General features: G+C 43.3%; 2 protein-coding genes across 12 annotated transcripts; one reads left to right on the top strand and one right to left on the bottom strand.

Annotated features, from left to right (window-relative positions):
* Positions 1–4082: 4082 nt before the first annotated feature.
* Positions 4083–21168, bottom strand: PGLYRP2 (peptidoglycan recognition protein 2). Of its 7 annotated transcripts, none has more exons than XM_033923466.1 (6): positions 21056–21168; positions 17097–17310; positions 12150–13094; positions 8221–8431; positions 7202–7496; positions 4083–4569 (listed from the first exon to the last, which is right to left on the bottom strand). In XM_033923466.1, exons 2-6 carry the CDS (start codon positions 17158–17160, stop codon positions 4561–4563), a joined length of 1524 nt encoding a protein of 507 aa, XP_033779357.1. In that variant the 5' UTR covers positions 17161–17310; positions 21056–21168; the 3' UTR covers positions 4083–4560. The 7 variants fall into 7 exon arrangements, with proteins under 7 accessions (XP_033779357.1, XP_033779356.1, XP_033779358.1 ...); XM_033923465.1 differs by lacking the exon at positions 21056–21168 and adding an exon at positions 20217–20306; XM_033923467.1 differs by lacking the exon at positions 21056–21168 and adding an exon at positions 20217–20277 and having other exon boundaries at positions 17097–17269.
* TRAPPC5 (trafficking protein particle complex 5) lies at positions 21127–26904 on the top strand. Of its 5 annotated transcripts, none has more exons than XM_033923473.1 (2): positions 21127–21265; positions 24886–26904. In XM_033923473.1, the coding sequence occupies exons 1-2, from the start codon at positions 21230–21232 to the stop codon at positions 25453–25455; spliced, it is 606 nt and encodes a 201-aa protein (XP_033779364.1). In that variant the 5' UTR covers positions 21127–21229; the 3' UTR covers positions 25456–26904. The 5 variants fall into 5 exon arrangements, with proteins under 5 accessions (XP_033779364.1, XP_033779367.1, XP_033779365.1 ...); XM_033923476.1 differs by lacking the exon at positions 21127–21265 and adding an exon at positions 23348–23446; XM_033923474.1 differs by lacking the exon at positions 21127–21265 and adding an exon at positions 23360–23498.
* Positions 26905–27749: the final 845 nt, after the last annotated feature.

The raw sequence follows: 27749 nt of genomic DNA, 5'->3' as shown, positions 1-27749 counted from the left end.
TGGGTTGATGCCTGAAGAAGAACCTTGTTGGCAGAAAACACACACGAAAGGTGGTGAAGGCCTGGCTCTCTGACAGTGAAGAAGATGGCATGCAACAGGGGGCATGAAGTGGCATGCACGGAAATGCAGAGCTTTGGTGATGGAAGCACTTGGTGGAAACTGTGCTTGGCTGAACAACCCAGAGAAAATACCTCTTCAGCTAAAAGCCTGCTTGGTGGAGGGGGCAGCTGAGAGATGTGAGAGACAGAAGAGGGGCAGACTGAGAAGCAAGAAGGAAAATATCCCATGACATATGGGGTATGTGACTCTGTCTGTTTTCCTTTGCTGCCTGTTTTCTCCTCAGGCATTGTAGATGCTCTCCCTACTTTCCTCTCTCCCTTTATCTCTGTCCTGCTTTTCTTCTCTCTCCTCTCTTCTCTCCCTTCATCTCCTTCATTTCTCTCACTACTTCCTCTCCCCTCTAGTTTTCTTCCTTTTTCTATCATCATGCCCCTTCGGATATTCCCTTATCTCTCAACTAGGATTACCAGATTTTAGGCCTGTCAAATCCAGACATGTGGTCCCATCCTCAGTTCCACCCACCCAACCCCACCCTGTTCTGCCCCCCCCCCCCAGCAACAGGAGAGATGCCCATTCTCTCCCGCTGCCATGCAACACCCCCCCCCCCATGCCTCTGACGACCTCTCCCTTACCTTGATTTAGATGGCTGACCGAAGGGATGCCTACTTCCTCCGGCCTCTTCAAAATAGGCCTTCCTCTTCCCGGTGCATCCTGGGATGCACCAGGGAGGGGCCTAAAGCTCTGATTGGCCATTATACGTCTGGGCCAATCACAGCCTTAGGTCCCTCCCCAGATGTATTGGCGAGGAGCCTAAGGCTCTGATTGGCCCGGACGCCTAAGACCCCACCCATTGGAGGGGCCTTAAACAACCTTGGCCAATCAGAGCCTCAGGCTCCTCCCTGGTGTATCCCAGGATGCACCGGGAAGGGGAAGGCCCATTTTGAAGAGGCGGGCCAGCTGGCCGAGGGAGTAGGCATCCCTCCGGTCAACTAAATCAAGGTAAGGGGGAGAGGGTGCTGGTCATCAGAGGTATGGGGGGAGGGGTTGTAGCAGGAGAGAATGGGCATCTCTCCCAATGCAGGGGGGTGTTGGTTCTCAGCGGGAGATAGTAGACATCTCTCCCGCTGTTATGATTTTTTTGTTTTGTTTTTGCATTTATTCTGTGCATGTGCCCATCGCTATCATCAGCGACGGACACATGCAAATTTAACGAGTCTTCACTACCCTCTGCCAACCTTATTTGCATGTGCGTTTTATGGAGAATGACTCGCTTTTTTTAAAATCGCTACCAGAATGGCTGCGATAGTAGCCCATTGTATTTTTTTAAAAATCTAGGCCCAAGTGCTTACTTTTTACCTGCTGAAGAAACGTTTGCACAAGCTATGATTATTGGTTTATCTGCTAAGGTTTGTTTGGAGAGTGAACTCTCCAGAACAGACTGTTTGAGCCACAAAGTGAAAGCTGGTTTTTTTATCCCCTTAAAGTATCAGTGCTGGGAAAGGCATCACTGGTGTATTATGAAACCTTGAAGTAACTGATCTGTGCCCAGCTTTAGGGCTTTGTTTTGCCCATTATTTGGCTGAACTGAAGCCACTATGCTTGGTATTGGTGAATGTACTGCAAAGATATTGTCTCCATCCTGATGAAAGTGGTCCATTATTTTTGTTTGAAGAAATAAAGAGAATTTGTCTTGAAACATGCCTTAGACCAGTGGTCTCAAAATCGCGGCCCGGGGACCACATGCGGCCCGCCAAGTACTATTTTGAGACCCTCGGTATGTTTATCATAATCACAAAAGTAAAATAAAACAGTTTCTTGATCATATGTCTCTTTAGCTATAAATTACAATATTATTATTAAGACTTGGCCAAAAGGAAAGATTTATAAACTATAAAGAGTTTTACCTCATGCAAAATTGTCATTTCTTTAATAAGACATTAACTATTTTTTCTGAGGCCCTCCGAGTGCCTACAAATCCAAAATGTGGCCCTGCAAAAGGTTTGAGTTTGAGACCACTGCCTTAGACTGTTCTGACGTCAGTTTATTTTGGGCCATTCTAACAAAATATTTGTGGTTTTGCTCTCTGGGAATTGATTTGAGTGGCATGTGGAGAGCTGATCAAGGGCACGCTCAGCTGTCCTGAGACGCAAGTAACCGCTGGCGACACAATATGCACAATGGTAATCCTGAAGATTGTGAACATTTCCATCCTTGATGCCCTGAGGGAACTGGGGCTTCACACTGTACTTAATGTTAAGCATTTTCTCCTCCATTATAGCTTTCCCTTAACTTGCACACGATGAACCTCGGTATCAGTTCAAACAATTTTTAATGAATTTTTCAAATGGAAATAACAAAGGCCGAAACAGCCGATCTAGGAACGGTGCCAGCCTTCTTTTTTATTCCCCCTTGCGTTTGAAAGGTTTGTGATGTCACAGACCCACTTTCACCTGCTCATGTGACATCACAGACACTTAATTCTAACCAATCACAAAACAGCTATCACTCACCAGCAGGCAAGGCTGAGGTGCATCTCTTGCTGCTACATATTATTTATAGAGGTAAAAGGTATGGAGAATTTGAGCTACAAAGATCGCCTCAGAAAACTGGAACTTTTCACCCTCGAGAAGAGGAGACTGTAAGGGGATCTGATCGAGACTTTTAAAATACTGAAAGGATTCGACAAAATAGAACAGGAAACACCTTTATTCACATTGTCGAAGGTGACTCAGACATGGACTGAAGCTGTGGGGAGACAGGACCAGGACAAATGTCAGAAAGTTCTGCTTCACACAGCAAGTGGTGAATGCCTGGAACGCTCTCCCGGAAGAGGTTGTGGAGAAAACCACCATTCCAGGATTTAAGGGCAAGTTAGATGCATATCTTCTTGAAAGACACATTGAGTAACTAAGGTATTCGCCAGGGTATGCCTGGCTGGGCCTCCGTGTGTGCGGATCGCCGGACTAGATGGACCCATGGTCTGATCCGGTGCAGGCATTTCTTATGTTCTTATTGGTCAAGGTTTGATGAACAAGCTCTGGGTTGTAAGAAATGGGTTTGGACGGTCCCTGTTTTAGGTCTGATGTCCCCCTTACACAAGGAGAACTAAATCTCCATGCAAATAACAGGGCAAAATCAGGCCTGGATTTGACAGTTCAGTCGATTTGGGCTGAACTGGCAACACATTCCATCCCCCATTTGAAACAGACACAGAAAAGAGAGTAGGGTGCCAGGTGTGAGTCCACAGTGTAGTTACCTGTGCTGCCTCTTGGACCCAGACTGGATTGGGGATGTAGCGTGCAGCTGAGACAGGGAGGGGAGAAGAAATTCTACATCAGGGGTGTCAAAGTCCCTCCTCGAGGGCCGCAATCCATTTGGGTTTTCAGGATTTCCTCAATGAATATGCATGAACTCTATTAGCGTACAATGAAAGCAGAGCATGCAAATAGATCTCATGCATATTCATTGAGGAAATCCTGAAAACCCGACTGGATTGTGGCCCTCAAGGAGGGACTTTGACACCCTTGTTCTACATGGACAAGCAGGATGAGTCAGCCACACGCCGGTGACGATATCCGACGCTCCCAATTCGGATAGATTTAACTTGTGGCTGACTCATCCTGCTGTCCACGGAGAACTTCCGTTACAGGTCAGTAACTTCGCTGGACATAAACTCTGTAAGATTTGATAAAGATCCAATTAGCACGGCCGTAGCAAGCTATGTGGGGGCAGTGCAGCCTCACAGGGTGCAAGGGAGGTGGGGGGCTCCAAAATTGGGTCTTGCTTGGCTTCAATGCAGGATAAGAGCTCAGGAAGCAAGTAGCACAGGGCGTGTTTCCGGCTCGGGACAATCCTGGCGCTCATATCATTAATCAGGGGTTTTACAGGGGATGTTATATAGGGCTGTAACATAACATAAATTTTTATTTATATACTGCAAAAGAGATGAGCTGACCATTGGCATCAACAGGTTAACAATAGTTTCACCTTAATAGGCTGCTTTGGAGGGATTGCAAGAATTCTGAGAACAGTTGGGTTTTTAATAGCTTTCTAAAATGCATGTATAACATTCGCTGTATTTTTTGCAATTCGCGACCTCTCTCAAACAAGTCCTCTCGGAAATTTTCTTAACAAACTGTTTATTTTATTTTTTGCTTTCTTAAAGTTTCTGTATTTCCTCTGACTATCTGCATATTGTAACTCGCTGAATGTCCAGCTCTCTTGACTGTAAACCGCCTGGAAGTCGCAAGATTGTGGCGGTATAGAAGAATAAAGTTATTATTATATGAGGTTGATATTCTAACCATTCCCTGGAAGCGGTTGGGTATGATAAGAGTCAGTTAATGCGTCTTCTCTGAGTACAGCCTTTGACTGTAAAAAATGATTGGGAACGTACTACGACCTGCTCTTTTTCAAAGGTACTTTTCGAATTGTTGATGTCTTTTAATGGCGCCCTGTCCCATTTTCAGCTTCCAGCCCTGGCCAATCTTCTCCTAAAGCTCAGGTCTCCTAAAATGGAGGAGAAAAGGAAAGATGTTAGCAGGAGAAAGAGCCTAGACGATGGGTTTGTTTGGTTGTTTTCTGTTCATTTCAAAATCCAGCCAAAACGGTTTCAGATATTAAAAAAAAAAAAGGAGCCCAAAAATGATCCCTTGGTAGCTGTGTTCATTCATCTACCAGACGGATAGTGCCACCATGGTCACTGCACTAAACATAAAAAGGTGCCTTAACACCCCCCCCCCATAAAAGTGGTTATTAGTGCAGGGAACCATGCTGAATGCTCTGCGCTACTCCCAACGCTCACAGGACACACCTCCATATGTGGCCCCGCGTTCAGGGTCTTCCAAAACCCAGACAAACTGCCTGGTTTTGTAAAACCTTTCAGGACACGTCCGGTAACCCTATGTATTAGGCAACTTACACAAATCTTCAACCTTGTACACACCTCAATTAATTTTCAGGCCCCACCCTTAAATTTTGATAATTAAACACATTAATTATGATCAGCCCAACACCACACGTCTTGAGTCCCAGAACGGCCCTTTAAAACTGCATAATTGAACATCCTATGTGTAAATAGTAAATTTTTTTTTTTTCATAAATGCATACATATTGAGGACACTTTCCAAGAGGCTATTTGAAACCTGTACCGCCCCCTAGAGGATAATCTAATCTTCTATTTCTGCGTCGCTCATACAGGCTCAAGGCAACTGGTAAGAGGGGAGACAGAGGAGGTGGATAGGTAAAAGGGAGAGGAAGGGGAGAGAAGACAGGGTAAAGGAGATTAAAGGATAGGCTGATGTTCTTTGAGTTTCTGTGGCTGTCAGGATTTGTTTTCATTTTACTGCAGCTGCTCTTTGCATCTCTCCCATCCACTGTACATGTTGCCCTTGGCAATTACCTAGTCTGCCTTAATGGTTAAACTGACCCTGGGCAAAAAAAAAAAAATGTGATCACATCACTCCCTTCCTCCACGATGCCCTCTGGTTACCCCATCACCCACCGTATAACTTATAAAATAATTCTACTCACATACAAAACCATCCACACTAATACACCTACTTTCATTGATAAACATTTAATCCCCTATAAACCCCCCTCCCCAGGACATTACGATCAACCAATCAGCATTTGCTAGCCATTCCGTCAATGCAAGAGATCTTCTACGATACCACCCGTAAAACCATTTTTTGGGTCTCACCTCCCTCGCTCTGGAACTCCCTCCCAATAGACATTAAGTTAGAGCCCTCGCTGGACAAATTCAAATCAAAATGAAAAACATTCCTTTTTTAGGGATGCCTTCAACCCCTGAAACGCTTTCCTTTGAAGTTTGCACTTTCTGCAAGCCCAGAAAGGTAAATGCGTCTTTAGAAGCAAACCCCTCCTTATTGTGCTCATTGCTCTTTCTCTTCCCTCCCCCCTTTTTTTCTTTTGACTTCGATGTATTTTTTGCTTTCCTGCTTCCCTTCTTCCCTATTGTTCCAGTCAGTCTCTGTTATTATATGTCCCCCTTTGCAAATTTTTTTCTTCTTTTGATTGATTTTATATGTTTCTTAGTTTTTTAAGTACATTATATTTTTGTAAACCGTTTAGGTATTTCTTGATAAACGGTATATCAAATAACAAATAAATTTGGAAATTGGAACTATGAGGGGGTTAAGGCTGAATTTTTTGATGGAGAACTATAGGGGGGGCTTTTGCCAAAAATGATAGACCCCTTTAGCACATTTCCACAAATTCTCAGCCGATTACATGGAAATTGAAATTCTTGAGCAGGAAAGATGCCTGTTTCTCTCCCTCCATCAGTGCTCTAAATTTAAGTTGCCAACTAGATCCAGATTTACCTAATAAGACTGATCCAGTTCTGGGTTTACCACATTGCATGCAGGGACTTAGGGGATTCAATGGGGAAATTAGAAAAGATCCAGAAAAGGTTGTTGAAAATGATAAAAGGGATGAGACGACTTCTCTATATGGAAAGCAGCTAGGGCAACATGGAGAAGAAACAGTTGAGAGGAGATTTGACAAAGGTCTACAAAATACTGAGGGGAGTAGACATGAATTACTTGTTTACTTTTTCCAAAAACACAAGATCTAGGGAGCATGCAATGCAGACTTAGTAGTAAATTTAAAACAAATTGGAGAAAATATTTCTTCACTCAACATGTAATTAAACTGTGAAATTCATTGTCAGAGAAGGTGGTAAAAGCAGTTAGCTTAGCAGGGTTTTAAAAAGGTTTGGATAATTTCCTAAAAGAAAAATCCATAAACAATTTTTATGATGGACTTGGGAAAATTTACTGCTTATTTATAGGATAAGCAGCATAAAATCTGTTTTACGGTTTTGGGATCTTGCCAAGTGCTTGTGACTTGGATTGGCCATTGTTGGAAACAGGCTATTGAACTTGATGGACCTTCTAGCTATCCCAGTATGGAAATGCTTATGTTCCTATGAAATCACAACCACAAATTCCTGCAGGCTATGGGGTAAACCAAGGACTGTATCAACCCTTTCAGGTGAATCTGGATCTAGGTTGCAACCTTTTCTAACTTCATGTCAGCCCATAAAGCCAAAGCCCAGGGCTGGCACTGAACCTTGATTCCATCATTTTACAGCACCAACAGATTAGATTGACCATACCTTGAATCGATTCCATGTCTTTATCTCTGCAAAGAGCGCATCTCCAGGGCAGGAAGTAGCCACCACCTGCCGATGGCCCTGAATGGAGAAGGTGCTGATCAATTTGCCACCCCTTACGGCACACTTTTGGAAGTTATCCCGAACCAGCTCCAGGGAGAATGCTTCTGGTAGAGTGGCAGTGTAGTTCCCAATGAAGCTCACGCCATAGCCTCTGGTGTTGTGACCTCTGGTGTGAGCTCCCAGCCAGTACCAGCCCCGCCCTTCATAGAGGTAGCCATCCGAGCCCACAACGAAGCTGAAAAAAATAATGTGACATTCATTAAAGCAAGCATGTGGCTCCAGATTCGCCCAACGGGGTTGATCCACTTTAGGTTTTACCCCAATGCATGCAGAGACATGTAGTTCTGATTTCTCCCTTGCATTCCCTAAGACAAGCAAGCCTACAAGTCCCTGCATGCAGTGATGCAAAATCTGGACTGAACCCTGTTGGGAAAATCTGGAGCCAATTAGCAACCCTATCCCACCCACCCAGACATTTGTGACCGTATGCTCCATCTGCTGCCACAGAACAGTACAGGGATGGCTCTCGACAACACTATCCACACATTTGTGGCTAGGATGTGAGCGTCTCTGCCCGGGCCTTTACCCCTGATAGGGAGGCTCGACCTGTGCACCTGACTGCTTCACCTTCTTTCCCAGAGCCACAACATCACTTCTGATATGTTCGGAAGGGACCTAGCAGCGTCATTAGTGCCAAAATAGGAGTAAGAAGAGACAGCATATGATTTCCTGACTAGAGCTGAGTGGGAACCATAAGGAGAGAGACCATGTGTGATGGTTCCCTAATAAGAGCTGGGCAGTAGGTTGTGAGAATTCCTTGATGAAAGCTCAGTAGAAAGCAGTGAGAAGGGAGGCCATGCATGAGGGCTGGATAGGAGGAAATGAGGAGAAAGGATGTGTATGATGATGGTTCCTGATAAGAGCCAGATGGGAAGGAGTAAGCACACACTGTAGTTCACCTATATCCAATGTCGCTCCAGCCCCGGTCCTTCTGGTGGAACTGCTGCATGCTTCTCATGTCTGCTGAACAGGCCGGGAAGGTCGTACATGGGCGGCTGGGCTCATAGGTGTGATGAATGTAGAGGAATTCCAGGGGTAGGGTGAGGAGGGTGGGGGTGCCCTTGAACGGCCTGGCACCCCACATGCAGCGTGGTATGATTGCTGGACATTCTGAAACCAAGTCCAAAAAATTTTAATACCAGGGCGATCCAGACCATCTCTTCTGACTAATATTATTGTGTAAACAGACCTTAGGTAATACCTGTGCAACTACTCACCCTATTATTTAAATGAAAATAAAATTAAATAAATAAATATATATATATATATATATTAGATAATTTCACTGGGAAATCAAGATACCAAACTTGGAGCATGCGATATCGGACAGCTCATTGAACTATGACTGTGTTACTACTATCCAAGGTTACCTGCTTGCAAAGAACACATTCTGAGCTTTGCATGCCAGTGTTACTCTGCAGGAACCAAACAAACAGAAAAATATTATTTTGTTTTAAATGGAAACCGAGTAGGGGTGAGATGGGAGTCATAGAATCACCGTAGTGCACAAATTTTACCTGAAGAATCACATTTACAGAGACTTTAGAAGCCCTTTGACTAAAGGATGTTAATACATAAAACAGGCTACTGCAGAAATTACATTACATTAGAGATTTCTATTCCGTCATTACCTTGCGGTTCAATGCATTAAATCACCCACTAACCTGTGAGAATCTTTCATTAGATCTTTGCAAGTGCATTTAAATTATGTGTTCCATGGTCAGAGATCTAAAGGGAATGTTTGAATTTCATATATTAATAAATGGGTGGCAGACACAGGACCTGGATTATTTTTGTGCTGATTCTACAGCCATTTGGCAAACAAAGGTTTGCTACTCCTTTCGTAACAACTTGTCGGCTTCCTCATTTTTTTCATGCCTTGGTACTTTTTCACATTTTCTGCACTGCATGCCCTCTGTTCACACAGGCCACGCTGCCAGTGGAAGGATCAGTGTAGATTTCATAGCATTACACACTGCCAGTTCATGCTAAACGTCAACTTCCTAAAATCCAGCTAACGGCCAAAGTATAGAAACCCCACAGCCAATTTAGCGTCGTGGTTTTGAAACAGCTGCACCTATTGCTTCTAGGATTCTGTCCAGCAACCTTTGGAATGGAAAAACCAAACTTGTTGGGAAAAGATCTAATTTATGTAAGCACAGTCTTTGAAAGAAAGTGCTGGGGGAGGGGGGGGGTGTTGCCTGATACTTAAAATGAAGCCATTTGGGTCAAAACATTCCACAATCCCTTCTGTAGATTATTTTCCCATGGATTGTTCATCCCTTCCAGAAGTTGCAAGATATGACATCCTCTGTACCATTGCAAAATCTTGCCAGGAGAAAGCTGCCTTTTTTTGGTTCACCCAACCACACATAACTCTGAGCTTGGCGTTAAAATGAGAACTGGAACATATGAATCCTGTTCTGGATTACTTTACAGGTGCTATCCTTAGTGGAGATATGTGGGTCATACTTTAGGTTAAGCACAAAACCTGGAAGAAAGGACTGATGTTCCACAACAAGAACGATGGATCCAAAGACACAAAAAGTGGAACAAAAGTTCTGGATGTTCAGGAAACTTCTAGTACGAAACTTTATTAGTCCCAGAAAGTCATATGGTACTAACAATGAAAGGCACTTGTATACCAAAAGTCTTTGTCAGAATTATACAATAATTCCACCATGTGATAAATGCTCGAAGGACTTATCGTGAAAACTGGACCCTACACAGGCCATGTTTCGGCAGTGCTTTGCCTTCCTCAGGGGTCCTGATGACGCATAACCTGAGATTAAGCAAAATTGCTGTGGTTAAGTGACACAGTTCCAAGGAACTAGAACCTAGTGAAACCTTGAGACAAACGAATGACGTTGTGAGTTTGATCTTAAACCCAAATGGTTAGTGGAGAAGCCGAATAACTATGATTTATGAAGAATATTGGTTAATCGCTTAATCCCAGGTTATGCGTCATCAGGACCCCAGAGGAAGGCAAAGTACTGACAAAACCCGTGTAGGGTCCAGTTTTCGTGATAAATCCTGTGAACATTAATCATATGGTGAAATTACTGTATAACTCGGACATAGACTTTTGGTATCCAAGCGTTTTTTGTTTTTATCGTATGACTTTCTGGGACTAATAAAGTTTTACACTAGATGTTTCTTGAACATCCAGAACTTTTGTTCCACTTTTTGTGTTTTCATATTTAAGGTTACCATATGGCTCCAGAAAAAGGAGGATGGATTGAGACAGCCATGTTTCACCTTGGTACACTTTGGTACGGAAGGGTTTCCACACGTTGTGGAAATTACGCGTCATTAAAGCATATTTTGATGTCTCATCTTTTAGATTATTGGTTCAGTCATTGGTTCTGAGCCAGTTGGATTATTGTAATATTGTCTACTTTGCTGGTTACCAAAAAAATCTATGTAGATTGTGCACTATTCAGAATGTTACCATTCAACTGAGCTTTAATCTGAAAAAGTTTGATCATGTCACACTTTTTTCCATGAATTGCACTGGTTGCCAGTCGAGGCTCGTGTGAAATTTAAATTTGGTTGCATTTGTTATAAGGTACTGTTCAGCCTTGCACCTAATTATCTTGTGGATTTGTTCACATTTGTAAATTCAAAGCACTCTCGACACACGCATCTTGTATCTACCTTTCTTTCAGTCAAAGATTATCAATAAAAAAAATATAATCAGGGCACTGGTCTTTGACCTAAGGGCCGCCGCGTGAGCGGACTGCTGGGCACGATGGACCACTGGTCTGACCTAGCAGCGTCAATTCTTATGTTCTTATCTCCTGTCGTTTCAAGCTGCAATATGGGATAAAGATTTGAATTCTCTAATAGCGACCTCTTGCTCACATCAGCATTTCAGGAGACAATTGAAAACGCATTGGTTTACAAGATTTTTAGGAAATTAATGTATTATTTTCAACTGTATATCTGCAGTTTTTTATTCTATTTTGTAAACTGCATAGAACTTAGGGCCTGTTTTACAAAGCCGCACTAGCGGCTGTAGTACAGTATCGGCCCTGAAGCCCATAGAGATTTAAAGGGCTTCGGGGTTGTTGCTGCGTGGCTTCGTAAAACAGGGAGTTAATGGTATTGTGGTATATAAATACCACTGATGGACATAAAACCCATTTATCTCAATCTGTCCTCCTTACTTCCATTGCTTTCAACTGAAGTAAAACCCAGATGTCTCAATCTGTCCTCCTTTTTCCGGAGCCTTGTGGTATGTGCCATCATGTTTCTATGAGAAAGATAATGGTTACTGCGGATGGGCAGACTAGATGGGCCATTTGGCCTTTATCTGCCATCATATTTCTAGTTCATACTTCTGAGACTAACTGCTCTGGTGCAATTATGTTGATGTGGTAAGATTACTGGATACTGGCAGAGCCACCTTAGTCAGGTCAACCTGAAGAGGTCCATCCAAGTCTAGGTTTGTTCTGTAGTATGTCCGGAAATGTAATCTCTTACATTTCTTAAGAAAAGCAGACTTACATCTCCATGCGTGCCATGAGGCAAAGAAAAACAAAAAAATAAAATAAAAACCAACAACCCCCCCCCAAAAAAAAAAAAAAAAACCCACAAAACAAAAACAAACAAACAAACGCAACCACAAATCAACATTAAAAAAAAAAGATAAAATAAAACAGAAACAACAACAATAAATAAAAAATAACCAAAAAAGAATTCAGGCTGAATCAACTTTTTTGAGTTGATTTGGATGTGATGATAATCCTACAGGAGACCTGCTTGACTGCTTTACCTGCTTTCTTTTAGCTTTAAAAGTTTTTTGTTTTTTTAATGTGTAATGTACCTAGAAAAAATTGATGAAATTCCTGAACTGCATTGCTGGCTAAGTTTCCCTCTTCTTTGTCTTCTGAGCCGGGAAAGGAGATATTCATGATAGTTCTGTACAGGATCAATGAGATTTTCACTGTTTTTTCTAACTTCTCCAGGCTGGTGATCTTCAGAAAGTTTTTACGCCTGAAATTGCTCCTCAGAGTCATGTCTGCGGCCACACCATCATTGTTGTAATAGTCTTTTAGTAAAGTGCTAATTCTACTTGGGGTTCCAACCTTGCTCCCTAAAGTGCTAATTCTACGTGGGGTTCTAACCTTGCTCCCTTCGCTGATGTAATGTCCTAGAATGATGCCATCTAGTGCTCCATTGACGAATGCATTGGTGACAGGGGAAGGATCGCCCAGTAGGGTAAATACCCGGGGCATTGACACATCATCCCAGCATCCATCAGGGCCCATGGCCGTCTGGGTTTTGTTCTCCTGGAACTCAAAGAAAGCCAAACCCAAGTCTTTTGCTATCGTTGCAGAGTAAAGATTGTCTACAGTGCTAGATGACACACCATCCTTGAGGGTTAAGGATTCAAAGTGGTCCACAACTTCCTTCACATCTGGCAGAGGCACATCACGGTTCCTCTTGAGCCCAGCTTCCAGCCCAGAAATGAGAGGGCACAGCGCTACAGTGGTCCCATCTGGCACTAGAACCACCCCATTCTCCGTGGAAGGCCCCACTTCGTGCTTCATCAGAAGTCGGATGAGGGATTTCTGCTCTTTGGCTTGGGAGGGCAGGTTCAGTTCTGGCGCTGAAGGCCTACCAAGGACATATCGGTGGAAGTCATCACTGGCACAGTCGCCGAGTTCCTGCAGAAGCTCTATCACTGCTAGCATTGATGAGGCTGCGAGATGCGTTTCTAGCTCTTCAAGGACATCGATGAAATTGTTCATGTGGAACGTGACAGTGCCTAAAAACAAATGATGGAAACAGACCGTCAGTGGGGGCGGAATGTGTAGATTGTAACCACTCTGACCACCCTCCATTATCAGACAAGCAGAGAATCAGGACACAAGCGGGAAAATCATCCATTGCCCAACTACTAACTTATATTCTCATTAGAGATACCAATAATTGGTGTTTGCTCATGGTGCTGTTCTATAAAATACATTAATTCACTTCATATCCCATCCTCTCCAGAGTGCTAAGAACAGGTTACAAGGTAACGTACATAACACTTAGGCAGAACGAGTTACATAGTAGTAATTAGTCTAGTCTAATCTAATCTAATTAAGTTTATATACCGCATCATCTCCACAGATGTGGAGTTCGGCACGGTTTACAAGAACTTAAATATAGGAAGAGAAGGAAAAGGTTTACAAGAACTTAAATATAGGAAGAGAAGGAAAAGATTTACAAGAACTTAAATATAGGAAGAGAAGGAAAAGGTTTACATGAACTTAAATATAGGAAGAGAAGGAAAAGGTTTACATGAATTTAAATATAGGAAGAGAAGGAAAAGGTTTGCAAGAACTTAAATATAGGAAGAGAAGGAAAAGGTTTACAAGAACTTAAATATAGGAAGAGAAGGAAAAGGTTTACAAGAACTTAAATATAGGAAGAGAAGGAAAAGGTTTACAAGAACTTAAATATAGGAAGAGAAGGAAAAGATTTACAAGAACTTAAATATAGGAAGAGAAGGAAAAGGTTTACATGAATTTAAATATAGGAAGAGAAGGAAAAGGTTTACAAGAACTTAAATATAGGAAGAGAAGGAAAAGGTTTACAAGAACTTAAATATAGGAAGAGAAGGAAAAGGTTTACAAGAACTTAAATATAGGAAGAGAAGGAAAAGGTTTACAAGAACTTAAATATAGGAAGAGAAGGAAAAGGTTTACATGAACTTAAATATAGGAAGAGAAGGAAAAGGTTTACAAGAACTTAAATATAGGAAGAGAAGGAAAAGGTTTACAAGAACTTAAATATAGGAAGAGAAGGAAAAGGTTTACAAGAACTTAAATATAGGAAGAGAAGGAAAAGGTTTACAAGAACTTAAATATAGGAAGAGAAGGAAAAGGTTTACAAGAACTTAAATATAGGAAGAGAAGGAAAAGGTTTACAAGAACTTAAATATAGGAAGAGAAGGAAAAGGTTTACATGAACTTAAATATAGGAAGAGAAGGAAAAGGTTTACAAGAACTTAAATATAGGAAGAGAAGGAAAAGGTTTACAAGAACTTAAATATAGGAAGAGAAGGAAAAGGTTTACAAGAACTTAAATATAGGAAGAGAAGGAAAAGGTTTACAAGAACTTAAATATAGGAAGAGAAGGAAAAGGTTTACATGAACTTAAATATAGGAAGAAAAGAATAAGGGTAGGGTTGCGTACAGGGGGGGGAAGAGTGAATTACATTTTAGTGAAAAGCCAAGTTTTCAGTTGCTTACGGAATAATTGGAGGGAGCCCAGGTTTCCCAGCGGGATAGTAAGATCATTCCAAAGCCCTGTGATTTTGAAAAGGAGGGATTTTCCCAATTTACCAGCATAGAGAATACCATGTAGAGAGGGGAAAGATAGTTTATATCTTTAGGTGGGTCTGGTGGAGTCAGGACAGGAGTCGAGGAGTTATAAGATAGTGGGATTAGGGGAGGAAGGATGCCAAACAGGTTACAGTGGCATTTCATAGTACAGTTTATACTTCCTAAATTAACTCTTTTATGAAGCTGTGTTAGGCTTTTTTTATCGCCAGTCACAGTATTAGCTCCAACGCCCATAGGAATTCTATGAGCATTGGAGCTAATACCACCACGGCCAGCGATTAAAAAAAAAAGTCTAACGCAGCTTCATAAAAGGGGAAGGGAAGTTAACATTCACAGGTAATATAGTGTGTTCATTCTAGATTAATGTTATAGTTACATATCCCCTCCTTTACGAAGCTACGCTAGCGTTTTTAGCGCCGGCCACAGCAGTAATCAGCTGTTACCACAGCGGCTGGCGCTAAAAACGCTAGCGCAGCTTTGTAAAGGAGGGGGATGATAAACTAGACAATGGGGCGGGGGTCCGGATTTTCCAGACAGAAAATCTGGTAACCCTAGGAATGGGTCGACGCATTGAGGAAAAAAAGGTGAGTTTTCAGTGCTTTCCTGAAGTTGGAAGTATGTGGGTGTTTGTCGAAGGCTGCCCAGGAGGTTGTTCCTGGGCTCCTGAAACTTGAAGATGGTCTCAAAGAGAGCCTTCCGGTAGTTTCCATCACTGGACTGTCCTTGAGTTGTGGAAGGATTGTGTGATTTGGATGGCAGATGTGGAGTAACACACTAATCAAATACAGGTAATTTAAATAACAATTAGATCATCGGCATAAAATATGGGAGAAAAAGATTTCAGTGAGTGCTACCAATGTGGGTTTTATACATCAACTCACCGATCTTGCTGTTGAATTGCCCTCTGATGTGCTCCTTCAGGCTGTCCGTCGACTGCCTACTTTTCGCAAATACACTACCTTTTGGGAACAACATTTTAAATTGATTTTTCGTTTATACATCTCTCCTAAAAGGGCTTATTTGTCCCACTTCTGTCTTAGCGCTGCCTGCCTACGTTGCCAGGCTCCGGAAGCGGGATTGGGACACATGTTCTGGACCTGCCCTAGGGTTCAGCTTTTCTGGACTGCTATCTTTACTTTTGTTGAGAACCTTTGGCACATTACCATTCGCAGCTCTCCTCTACTTTTGTTTGGGACTGTTCCTCGTTATTTCCCTCGTTCTAAAGGAGTTGCAACTTTCCTCAAGTGGACTGTCCTGATTGCTCTGAAATGCATTTTGTTGAAATGGCTTGAGGCTGAAGCTCCGGACTATTCCCTGTGGAGATGCCGCATGATTTCTCTCCTGATGTGGGAGAGGAAGGATGTGAAAGATCTGTCTTCTCGCCAGGGCCGCTTTTTTCAGAGTACTTGGGAACCTTTTTGGACTACTTTGACCCCTCTGGCTCGTAGCCGGATACTTAACTGCTGATTCTTATTTTGTATTTTCTTTTATCTTTATTTCATGTATTGATTCTCTTTTAATCCTTAACTGCTGTGTTTTGGAAGGAGGACCCGGGGGTGGGAAGGTGGGGGGTGGGGGTTTGGGTTGGGATGGGGGGGTTCTTTTGGGGCCATTTCAAAATCTGTTGAGCTGGTTTTGTACATTGTTGCGTGTACTGTTACTTTCTTGTTTGCTCAATAAAATATATTTGACTATACATCAACTCACCTCGGATTTAACGAGCACCACCATCAAAAATTAGAAATTTTTATATTTTTTTAAATGAAATTTTATAGTGTACAGAGAGAATTTTTCACCAACTTATTTTAATTGGTGTTTGAGCTGACATTTCTAGCTACTAGCACTCAAGTTTTTGCCTTTGCTTCTGCTAAAAATATCAGCTCAAACAACATATTTATTTATATTTTAATTACTTATATACCACTTATATCCTAAGTGGTTTACATTCAGGTTTATCATATTTCCCTATCTGTCCCGGCAGGCTCAAACTCTATCTAGTGTACCTGGGGCAATGAGGGGATTAAGTGACTTGCCCAAGGTCACAAGAAGCAGCAAGGGATTTGAACCCCTGCACCACACTCTCCCACTAATAATGCTAATTGCTAATGTCACTACAATTACACTAGGACACAGTTACACTACCAATAACTGTCCTAATAACTCTTGTGTAGAAAGATTCAATAAATTCCCTCTGATTTCATATCCTTTCTCTCTATCATATCTGATCTCTTCCATCACCCCCAGGACAGCGGGCACCACTCTTCATTAAACACTGCAACCAAAAGCAATTTCTTGCAAATCAGCAAAGTGTCATAAGACAAAATGACCCCAAGCCAAACGCTGCGTTTTTCTTCACATGGTAGCAGAGGGCAAAACAGCCACCCAGCCGCACCCCTAAAACATTAAATAAATGGAATCTGTCCTTATATTCTTACCACGAGTGGGTTTGGCCAGAATGCAGACACAGAGGAGCAAATTACGGATGGTAGAGGCAGCCATGGCTCAGCGAGGAGTGACCGTGGCTTCAGGAGTTCACGCCGCTGCTGGATTTGTCACTGTGGGGATGGAGACTGGTTGTTGTTTTAAAGTAGTCGGAGCCAAAATAATCCTGGATAAGATCGGTAAATGCTAAAGTTCAGCATCCTGAACCTGGTTAGCAAACAAGAGATTTTTTTTTTTTTGAAGGGTCATATTTAGGCCACTGGAATTATTAAGGGAAGGGATTTGAAGAACTAAAGTTTTGAGCAAGGCTCACATTTTGCACCTCCACTCACTTTGGGCTCATAGATTTTCAGACTGACTCAGGTCAGAAATCCCCTTTCCTGACCACCCTATATAGCAGGTGCAAGCTCACATAAATAATACTTATTTGTACAGTTTTATTGGATGAAACCAGTGTTGTACGAGTTCAGGTACAATGTGTCCTTCTCAAAAGAGCTTATAGTTTTCTGAGTCAATGGGAGTCGGTAACTTACCCCAAATCACAAGGAGTGGAAGAGGTAGGTTTTGAACCCATAGCTCTAACCCAGTCCATCTATTTTTCAAGATATCCACACTGAATATGCATGAGAGAGATTTACATACAATGGAGGCAGTATATGCAAATTCATGCATATTCATTGTGGGTATTCTGAAAACCTGATTCGCTGGGTGTAACCTGAGGATTGGGTTGGGAATCCTTGATCTAATCACTGGGGGCCAGATGCACTTAACTAAGTGATCATATAACAGTTGTCGCTAAACCAGTTTTGACTGGTTTAGCGACGATCACATTTACCGACCCGATGCAGAAAATGGCTCACCGCATGGTTTTCTAAACGATCGCTCATTCTCCGATCTGACCATGCAAATAAGCTCATTAATATTGAAATGCCATGTAAACTAGCAAGAGTGATTGTTGCTCTAACATGGCTTCCCGATGCACAAAAAAAAGTGATCGCTTTTAGCGATCCCAAAAAAAACAACTGGTCAAGATCAGTCGCTTACCTGTCTAACCATACTTTAACCCTTTATTTTCAAATGGGTACAGATGCTGTGCGTGTTATACATGCACAATATCTGCCTCATTAAAGAAAAAAAAGCATCCTCCATCCCGCTGATGACAACCCTCCCTGATGTTCCCTCTAATGAACCAGCACCAAGAACCAACCCCTCCTCCCCTTGCAGCAGAAAAAAAGGCAGGAGGGAGACCCACTCCTGCCGACACCTCCCCTCTGCACGAGAAAAAATGGCAGGAGCGATGCCCACTCCTCCCCCATGCCAAGCAGCCCACCCTGAACCATCCCCTCCCCCTCCGAAAAAAGGGGCAGGAGGGATGCCCATTCCCTCCTGCCACCGGATGCTCCCCCAAACTCAACCCTCCCCCCGAATCCACCCGGTACCTTTTTCACAAGTTAGGAGCAGGAGGGATGCAGTCCCACCTGCTCCAGAGGACCGCCAGTACAAAATGACGGGCCTTTGCCTCCCCGGTGCATCATGTGAGCAGAAATTGTGCGTATGTAACACACACATAGCATCTGTGCCCATTTTTAAAAAAATGTTTTCTGCCCCGAACTGCTGAGTGGCAGGAGGCTGCTTTGGGGCTTCCCCTGCCATCTTTGCAGTCATTCTCACAGCGATCAATTGGATGGGAGAGACGAGGATTATGACGAACCTCCGCGCAAATAATTTGCATGCAAAATGTTTAGGGCATCAATAGCTCTTTTAGAATCTTCTATCGGTTCCCTCTCTTAAATTCATAAACACTAGACGACAAGCTATCTTTTCTGTTTCAGCCCCCCAAACCTGGAATTCTCTCCCTATCTATTTAAGGGAAGAAACAAACATAGAAAAATTCAAAGGTAAGCTGAAGAGTTTTCTCTTTAAAGATGCCTTTTCTGGTTAATCATTTCTACACTAATTAATAATAATTCTTTTACTTCTAATCTTTCACTGAAACATTTAGCCTTTTCCCTCTCCTTATGTAGTTTCCCTACTTGTTTTTCTATCTTTAAAACATATTGTAACTTTTACCCATGCTTTTCCTCATGTTTTTTTTTTGTCAATAGTATGTTCAGTTCTATTCAGTGTATTATTCCCCTTTTTATTGTAATTTTAATAATATGTAAATCGCTTAGAATGTGGATTAAGCGATTAATCAAATTTTTAATAAACTTGAAACTAGAATCAGCCAAAAATCAGATCAGAGTGGACCCACACGGTCTTACTGATCCTGTTTAGTGCATCTGGCCCTGGGTGGCCTCCTCTCCTGAATGGAAGAGCATTTTTGGTAGAAGACCCTAAACACAGTTTCCGGGGAGTCAGTCACCAGCTCTTACGCCCTCCAAGCAGAGAGTAATACCAAGGTCCCTTCTGTTCGGATATCTCAGGTCACAGCTTTGCTTTTGAGATTCTGGAAGTAAAGTATTGGAAACCTCTGTGACTTCCCTTACCTCAATCTGATAGCCTTATGGATCTGTCCCTTCCCACTCCATTGGAGCCCAAACCAGAGACCCTGTCATGTAAACGTTCTCATTTCACAGGCTACGAAGACCTCTCTCCTCCCAAAATTGTACCAGATAGACACTGAAAGTATGACCAACGTTTCTTCTTTCACTCCATTGGCACACAGGACCAGAAAATTCCTGGTGATCCTGTAGTGAACCCCTCTACTATCAATGAGAGGATTTTCCCCTCATTCCTCTCCTGGACCTCAAATTCTTCTTTACTCAAGGAAGAAACTCCCCCCCCCCCCTCCTTTGCAAGAAATGTATATTAAGTTTTTGCAAATAAATAAAGGCACATATAGAAGAGGTAACCTGCACTTTTTTGCACAGAGTGACAGCGAGGACTCTACCTACTTTGCAAACTAGATGGACCGTGCTGCTCCTTACCTGCTGTCAGTTACGGTTCCTGTACACCTGTGCAATTTCCCCACATGAAGCCCAGTCCTGCCTGAAGCCTTGCTACCCATGGGTGGCTTGGTCCAGGCACTATCTCCCTTCTCTTGAAGTAGGATATTGAGAGATTATTGCAGCCTCTTCAAATCAACACTAGCAGAGGTTCCTCGTCCCTACCTGGCAGTTCGGATTGTGGAATCGCTTTCTTTCCGTATTCTCTCTCTTCTAACCTCCTCCCAGTTAAAGGCAGCAGCAGGAGGACAGAACACCTCCCTTATGATGAAAGCCCAAACAAGTTAGGGCACTTTTGTTTAGAGAGGAGATAGCTGTCTATAACATGGATAAATAGAAACAGGGGCACCATGGGTAAACAGGAACAGTCAATGAGCCTTTGTTTAGGATTAAATCTCCCATTCCACGCAGGTTACACCCCTCTATATCATTTGTTTTGCTTTGATCCCATTCTCTTGTTAGACAGGGATTCTCTGTATTTATCTTACATCTTTTTAAATTATATCTGGTTTTATCCCCACCACCTCTACTGGGGGGTTGTTCCAGGCATCTACAACCCTTTCTATGAAAAAGTCTTTCCTGATGTTGGAATGAAACTGAACAACAAGAAAAGGCAAGGGAGATGTGCTCCCAGAAGAGGTGATAGGACAGAATACAATATTGGGTTTCAAAAAGGGATTGGATGACTTCCTGAAGGAGAAGGGGTTTGAAGGGTACAGATAGAGGGTAATTTTACAGGACACTAAATGAATAGGGGATACACGTTGTAGGTAAAGGACCACTTACAGGTCATGGACCTGGGGGGGCCGCCGCAGGAGCGGACTGCTGGGCACGATGGACTCCTGGTCTGACCCGGCAGAGGCAATGCGTATGTTCTTAATAAGCCGAAGATAAATTTGTATTGAAAGGGAATCATCTCATATGTTAAAGGAATTGAGTAAACAAATCGTTTTCAAAAACGGAAGCTACAGAACTAGAGTACTTTACATGCTTTTAAGTTTTACCTCTTTGCAATTTCATTTCAACAGGCAGAAGAGCCCCTCGTCCTGATGTACAAACAGAAGAACAAGAAAAAGCAAGGGAGATGTCTTTTCAACCAAGAATGAAGTCTATTCAAAACAAAAAGTCTCAACAAGGATCCCAGTTTCACTGTTTCGAAGACACCTTCTTCAGGGGACATGCTTGCAAGCAGTCTCTGCTGTTCTAAACACTATGTAGGTCTGACAAACAAAAATATTGTCAAGAAACAATGCTATATCATCTAACAATGATAATTAAAACAAATAGTACTGTTTGTGAGTTTAATCTCTTTTCTTGAGCATATTTGTTTATTCGGATTTATTTCACATTATTTTTATTATTAGTTGAAGAGGTATTTCTCTGCGTCAAAGAGGGTTCACAATCTAAGCTTTTACTTGAGGCAATGAAGGGTTAAGTGACTTGTCCAGGATCACAAGGAGCAGCAGTGGGATTTAAATTGGGTTTCTCTGTCCTGGTGCACTGACTGCAAGGCTATGTATTTATTTATTCATGTATTTAGCCCGCTCTACCCATGACGCGCCCAGAGCGAGTTACAAAATAATATACATTTAAAAAAAAAACAAACCTCAGACTCAAAAGGTTATGCAGTTTGTGCAACACAGGGAGAGGTATGGAGAACTTAAGAGCACTTTCCTCATCTCTGCAAAAGGCTAATTTTTGTCTTTGTGGGAATGATCCTCACTAAAACTGCTTTCCAGCTCCCAGAATATCCAAATATTTCTCTTAGGTGTACGATTGAGGTTATCTTGTCTGAAATGGTGTTTATTTGTAAGCTTTTGCTAAGCCTTGGTTGGAAAATACTGTATGTTAACCTTCTCTTCTTACTCAGGAAAAGTGATTGATTGGTGGTGAATTTTAAGTCATAGCATAGGACACTTTCTTCCCTGCCCTGAGGGCCAACCACTGTTCTATTCCCCCTTCTCAGCCTTCCTCCCCACCCTCAAACCTATCTTAAGTCTAGAGGTCAAAATCTCTATCTCCCCTCCTTCTACCCATGGGCCCACCACCTCTTTCTCCACTCCCTTCCCTTTCTGCTCATGGCCTGGTATCTCTTTACCATTAATTCTCCCTTCCTTCCTTCCATTGGTCCTGCATTTCTTCCCCTCTGTTCTCCCCACCAAACCTGCAGTACAACATCTATTCCCTACTGCTCCCCTTAGTCTCCTCCCTCTTGCTCATGGTCCAGCATGTCCCTGCCCCCACTCCCCTCCTCCCTCCAGCATCTCTCTTTTTTCCCTTGATCCAGGATCTCTCTCTGTCTCTCTCTGCACTTGTAGTCCAACCTTTCTCCTCCTCCCTCCAGCATCTCTCTTTTTCCCCTTGATCCAGCATCTGTCACGGTCTCTCTCTCTCCACCTGTTCTTCAACATCTCTCACTCGGGTCCAGCGTCCAGCATGTCTCTCAACCTACTCCCCTCCTCCCTCTTGCACATGGTCCAGCATGTCCCGGCCCCCACTCCCCTCCTCCCTCCAGCATCTCTCTTTTTCCCCTTGATCCTGCATCTGTCAGGGTCTCTCTCTCTCCACCTGTTCTTCAACATCTCTCACTCGGGTCCAGCATGTCTCTCAACCTCCTCCCTCTTACTCATGGTCCAGCATGCCCCTGCCCCCACTCCCCTCCTCCCTCCAGCATCTCTCTTTTTCCCCTTGATCCTGCATCTGTCAGGGTCTCTCTCTCTCTCCACCTGTTCTTCAACATCTCTCACTCGGGTCCAGCATGTCTCTCAACCTCCTCCCCTCCTCCCTCTTACTCATGGTCCAGCATGCCCCTGCCCCCACTCCCCTCCTCCCTCCAGCATCTCTCTTTTTCCCCTTGATCCTGCATCTGTCAGGGTCTCTCTCTCTCCACCTGTTCTTCAACATCTCTCACTCGGGTCCAGCATGTCTCTCAACCTCCTCCCCCTTACTCATGGTCCAGCATGCCCCTGCCCCCACTCCCCTCCACCCTCCAGCATCTCTCTTTTTCCCCTTGATCCAGCATCTCTCCTTGTCTCTCTCTGCGCTTGTAGTCCAACCTTTCTCCTCCTCCCTCCTGCACCTCTTTTCTCCCCCCTTGATCCAGCATCTCTCTCTTTCTCTGCACCTGTAGTCCAACCTCTCTCTCTCAGTCTCATCGTCCAACATGTCTCTCCACCACCTACTCCCTCTCCCCTTCACCCTCCTACGGTCCAGCCTCTCTCCGTCTCTGTAGGTCCAGAGTCATCATCTCTCGCCATCCCACCCCACCCCTCCCGGTCTAGGGATCACAGCCAATAGCCACGCCTCCCATCTCCCCTAGCCAGTGGCCGGCGGCCGGAAGGAGGAAGTTGCGTCACGGGGGTGGGACGCAACAGCCGGAAGGCTCCGGGGCTGGCGTGAGTGACTGCCGTTGCCGGCTTCTCGCGGACGGAAAGAGGGAGCGCGAAGGTAGAGCGAGAAGGACCCGAGGGAGAGGGGGTGGGGGGGTCTTGTGTACGCGTCTGTGTTTCTCGCGCTCTCCTGACAACTGGCCCCGTTGCTAAGGTGGAGGCGGAGCGCGAGGCGGCCCAAGGACTTTGCAAATGCCCCCGTGATGCTCAGCGACTTCCGGAGACCCCCCGCGCGCGCAGCGCCTTCCCCAGGCTCCGCCCCCTCTGCATCCCAGGCTTTACCTCCCAAGCTAAGGGTTCCACCACGATTTGTCCCTGCTCGAAAAAGCTTACAATGAATCGAATTACCAAAAATGTCAAATCAATATCCGATTCCCTGTGCGTATCCCAGGCTTTACCTCTCGCTCCCCCCCCCCATCAAAGTTAAGGCCTTAGTTCTAACTCTCCCTTTCCCAAAGCGAAGGATTCCCAGACTTTGTCCTTCTGACCCCTACAGCTTATCTATCTATCTACTATGGCCAGAAACATTGCTTTATTTTTGTAGGGGCTGAAAGACACCGTTGAAAGTTTTCAGTTAGCCAGTGTTCTGCAATCTGCTCTAGGAAGTATCTCGGGTTTTGCTGGGATCTCTAGTCTCTTGCCTAAACAGAACCACGATGATAGTGACGTTTTCAAGGGATGTCCAGTTGCAAATAACTTTCCCAGTTTCATGGGTAGGCAGACCAGATAGGTCATTTGGTTTTTAGAATTGCCACTGCTGGGTCAAACCAGTGGTCCATCGTGCCCAGCAGGCCGCTCACATGGCGGCCCCTAGGTCAAAGACCAGTGCCCTGATTGAGTCTAGCCTTACCTGCTGTATGTTCTGGTTCAGCAGGAACTTGTCTAACCTTGTCTTTACTTCCCTTCAATGTTCTCTGTTTTCCGTGTTTTATTTTAAATTTTTCTCTTCCCCAGTATGCTCTTTGTTCTGTTGCTCAGTTTGTGCTTCTTTGGTCCCAGAGAAATGATATCTACTGTGTCAGCTCATGGTAGTTACCAGGAAGCCAGTTTAGAAACATAACAATTTTATGTTAGGGGACACAAAAGATCTCGCAATCTGCAAAGAACCTAGCTTTCTTCACACCAGTACAGCTACTAGGATCCAAACTGCATCATTTGTAGTCTTGTTTCTGAGAATTTTTTCCCAAGGGAGCATAGAGCAATTTAAGGGTATCTTATTTAGTTGCCTGGAATTCTGTTATTTCTTATATTATTATTTATGCATTGTTTGAAATTTTATATATTGTTTGGGGGGGGGGTTTGCACCTTGCCTTGAACTTATGTGTTAATGTACAGCGCTGCATGCATCTTGTAGAGTTATAGAAATTATAATTAGTAGCAGTAGTGATAAGGCAGGTGATAGATTCTAATTATATTTATTTATTTAAGTATTTGTTTTCTTGTAGACAATGGATGCTCGATTCACCAGAGGCAAGTCCGCTATCCTGGAGCGGTCTCTGACACGACCCAAGACCGAGGTCAGTCTCAGCGCCTTCACCCTGCTCTTCTCTGAGATCGTCCAGTACTGTCAAAACCGGGTGTACTCTGTCTCGGAACTCCAGAACAAGTTATCGGAGCTGGGCCAGCAGGTGGGGGCTCGGATGCTGGACGTGCTGGTGATGCGGGAGAAGAATGGCAAGCGGGAGACCAAAGTCATCAACATTCTCCTCTTCATCAAAGTCAATGTGTGGAAGGCGCTGTTTGGGAAAGAGGCCGACAAGCTGGAACAGGCCAATGATGATGACAAGACCTATTATATAATCGAGAAAGAGCCTCTGATCAATACCTACATCTCAGTACCGAAAGAGAACAGCACCCTCAACTGCGCCTCCTTCACAGCGGGCATAGTGGAGGCTATCCTTTCGTACAGTGGCTTCCCAGCTAAGGTCACTGCCCATTGGCACAAGGGCACCACCTTGATGATCAAATTTGATGAGTCTGTCATTGCGCGGGACAAGGCACTGGATGGGCGTTAAGTTGAACCGAAGAGGAGGGGAGTTGAGCCAGTCTGGGGGGGTAGCTAACTAGTATATTTATTGTAATGTTCAGTGTACTTAGTATTCTGCCCTTCATGGTACATGTAAAGAACAATTTACAATTAAATAACATGAGACAGAAAGGAACTGCATCAAATTAAAAGAATGGTAAGCGAATAACTCGAGACTAACTTTTAAGCACAGGTAATGTGGAGTCTTGCTGTAATGATGAATGCACAGGTATAGTAAAACTCCTATTATTAAAACACAGGTAGTTTTAAAGATCTGCTGTGATGAATCCCTCAAACAGATGTCCACTGGGGTCCCTAAAGACAAATTGCTGTCTTCCAAATTTTCATCCAAATATTATTGACAGTGCAGCAGAAATTCAGTAGTGCCACAGAAACAGATTTATCCATCATCATCCGAAACAGATAACCTTGTTTTTGGGCAGACTTTTGCTATGTTGCCAGATGTAGCAATTGGTTTTGCAGGAGGAAGTCTCTAAAAGCTGGTAAAGCTTGTTCCAAAAATAAAACTTGCAACTACATATTAAAGGAATTTTTTTTAATCAACTTCTGGGAGAGTTCTGAATACTCAGTTTTGGTTGGTCCTGAGACCTAGCTGCATGGTTTTGTATTAAGGCTCTGGTCTCACTTCTTGCTTTGTGTGTGTGTCGGGGGGGGGGGGGGGATTGAACATATTGAGCAGTGATTTCTTTGTATTTCAAAGCATATGGGTAAGAGGAGGATTTTTTTTTCTACAGGAGGAGCTGAATGTGATCACATTCTGAGTGGCATTGTAGGGTTACCCTTGGAGCAGGCTTCACTTGTACTCAAGGGCTGCCAGCCAGTTAGGTTTTTAGACTTTTCCTAAATGAATATGCATGAGAGAGATTTGCATGCTTACTATCTCCATTGTATGAAATCTTATATATATTAGCGATATTCTGAAAACTTGATCTGGTGATGCCTTTGAGTAGTGGGAGTGAAGACTAAGAAGTGTATCATCTTGCATCCAGTTGGCATGGGGAACTTGCCTTTTGGCTAAGATCAAGTGTAGTGTAGGAGCATACGGAAGTTAAGAGCAAATGAGATCCAAACATTCCTTCCCTCCCAGGGGAAAATAAAAGTTCCAAGTCAAACTAATGGATACTGACTTTTGGGATGTGTGTGCAGGAGGGGGAGATAATTTGGTGTAGATTTATTTAATTGGAAAAATCTCCATCTTCACCTATTTCCAAATAAGACACAACCCCTTTACATCAAGGATAGTAATATGGATTAAGGAGTATGATGTTTAGCTATGTATGTCTGACATAGGTCAAGGGGAAGGGGATATTAGGGTTTATCCTCATTCCCTACCATAACTGTAAGAAGGCTTCTTTGTATTGTCAGATGGAAATTTGTATTCTAATAAAACTAAATGCTGTGAACATGTTGTTGAGAATTGGATGTGAAATGGCATCTTTCTTTCTCGTCATGAAACCAAACAGAGGATCTAGTTGCCTGAAGCATGAATGGTGATCTTTTGGAGTTAATTGTGATTTCAAAACCAGGCCTGTATCTCAGACCTTGGAGTTTAAGGGTCTGCAAATGATTGATGCAGAAGACCCTGAAATGTAAGTTGCCTCTTAACATTTTGAATCTATGGAGTGAATTTACATTGAGGGCAGGTAGGGCTTTTTCTAATTTTAACCTCTTGCATGCTTTTTTAATACACTTTGGGGTCCTTTTACTAAGGCACGCTAGCTGTTTTAGTGCGTGCTAACCACTAACACGTCCATAGACTATAATGGATGCATTAGCGTTTAGTACATGATAAAATGGCTAGCATGCCTTAGTAAAAGGAACCCTTTATTTTGCTATATTGAATGGAAGAGTAGTGGAGCAGTTAAGTCACTTGCCAAGCTAGGATACAAACTTAGGGTCCCTTTAACAAAGCTGTGGTAGCGATTCCCAGTGTGGCAAAAGTGACAAAGCTCAAAGAAATTGAACGGGCTTTGTTGTGTTTGCTGCACTTGGAATCGCTACCATGGCTTTGTAAAAGGGGCTAGAGAATGACACGGTGACAAAATTCATCACCGTTCTCGTCCCCGCGGATAACCGCGGGAAATAATCCCATGTCATTTTCTAATGTCTATTTCAACCTCATTCCTTCTACACCAGCATTCTGCAGAGCAAAGCTTGCGGGTCAGTGGTTGTGGCCATTCATACTCTGATTCTTCCCTCTCTCCTTAAAGAATGACGTGAACATGGTTTCCCGCAGTTATCCGCGGGGACGGGAACGGTGAT

The sequence above is a fragment of the Geotrypetes seraphini genome, chromosome 16 (genome assembly GCF_902459505.1).
Source record: "Geotrypetes seraphini chromosome 16, aGeoSer1.1, whole genome shotgun sequence".
Classification (NCBI taxonomy): domain Eukaryota; kingdom Metazoa; phylum Chordata; class Amphibia; order Gymnophiona; family Dermophiidae; genus Geotrypetes; species Geotrypetes seraphini.
Note: the sequence above shows the minus strand (reverse complement) of the source record. Positions and strands in the feature narration are given on the sequence as shown.

Coding starts and splice junctions, on each gene's coding strand:
- PGLYRP2 (XM_033923463.1), bottom strand. CDS start 15,636: ATGTTGTTCCCAAAAGGTAGTGTATTTGCGAAAAGTAGGCAGTCGACG. Junction 8,432..12,149: donor ATTTCATCAATTTTTTCTAG/GTACATTACACA, acceptor ACTTGGTTTCAG/AATGTCCAGCAATCATACCA. Junction 7,497..8,220: donor TGGAGCGACATTGGATATAG/GTGAACTACAGT, acceptor TATTTTTTTCAG/CTTCGTTGTGGGCTCGGATG.
- TRAPPC5 (XM_033923472.1), top strand. CDS start 24,097: ATGATAGTGACGTTTTCAAGGGATGTCCAGTTGCAAATAACTTTCCCA. Junction 24,154..24,885: donor TAACTTTCCCAGTTTCATGG/GTAGGCAGACCA, acceptor GTTTTCTTGTAG/ACAATGGATGCTCGATTCAC.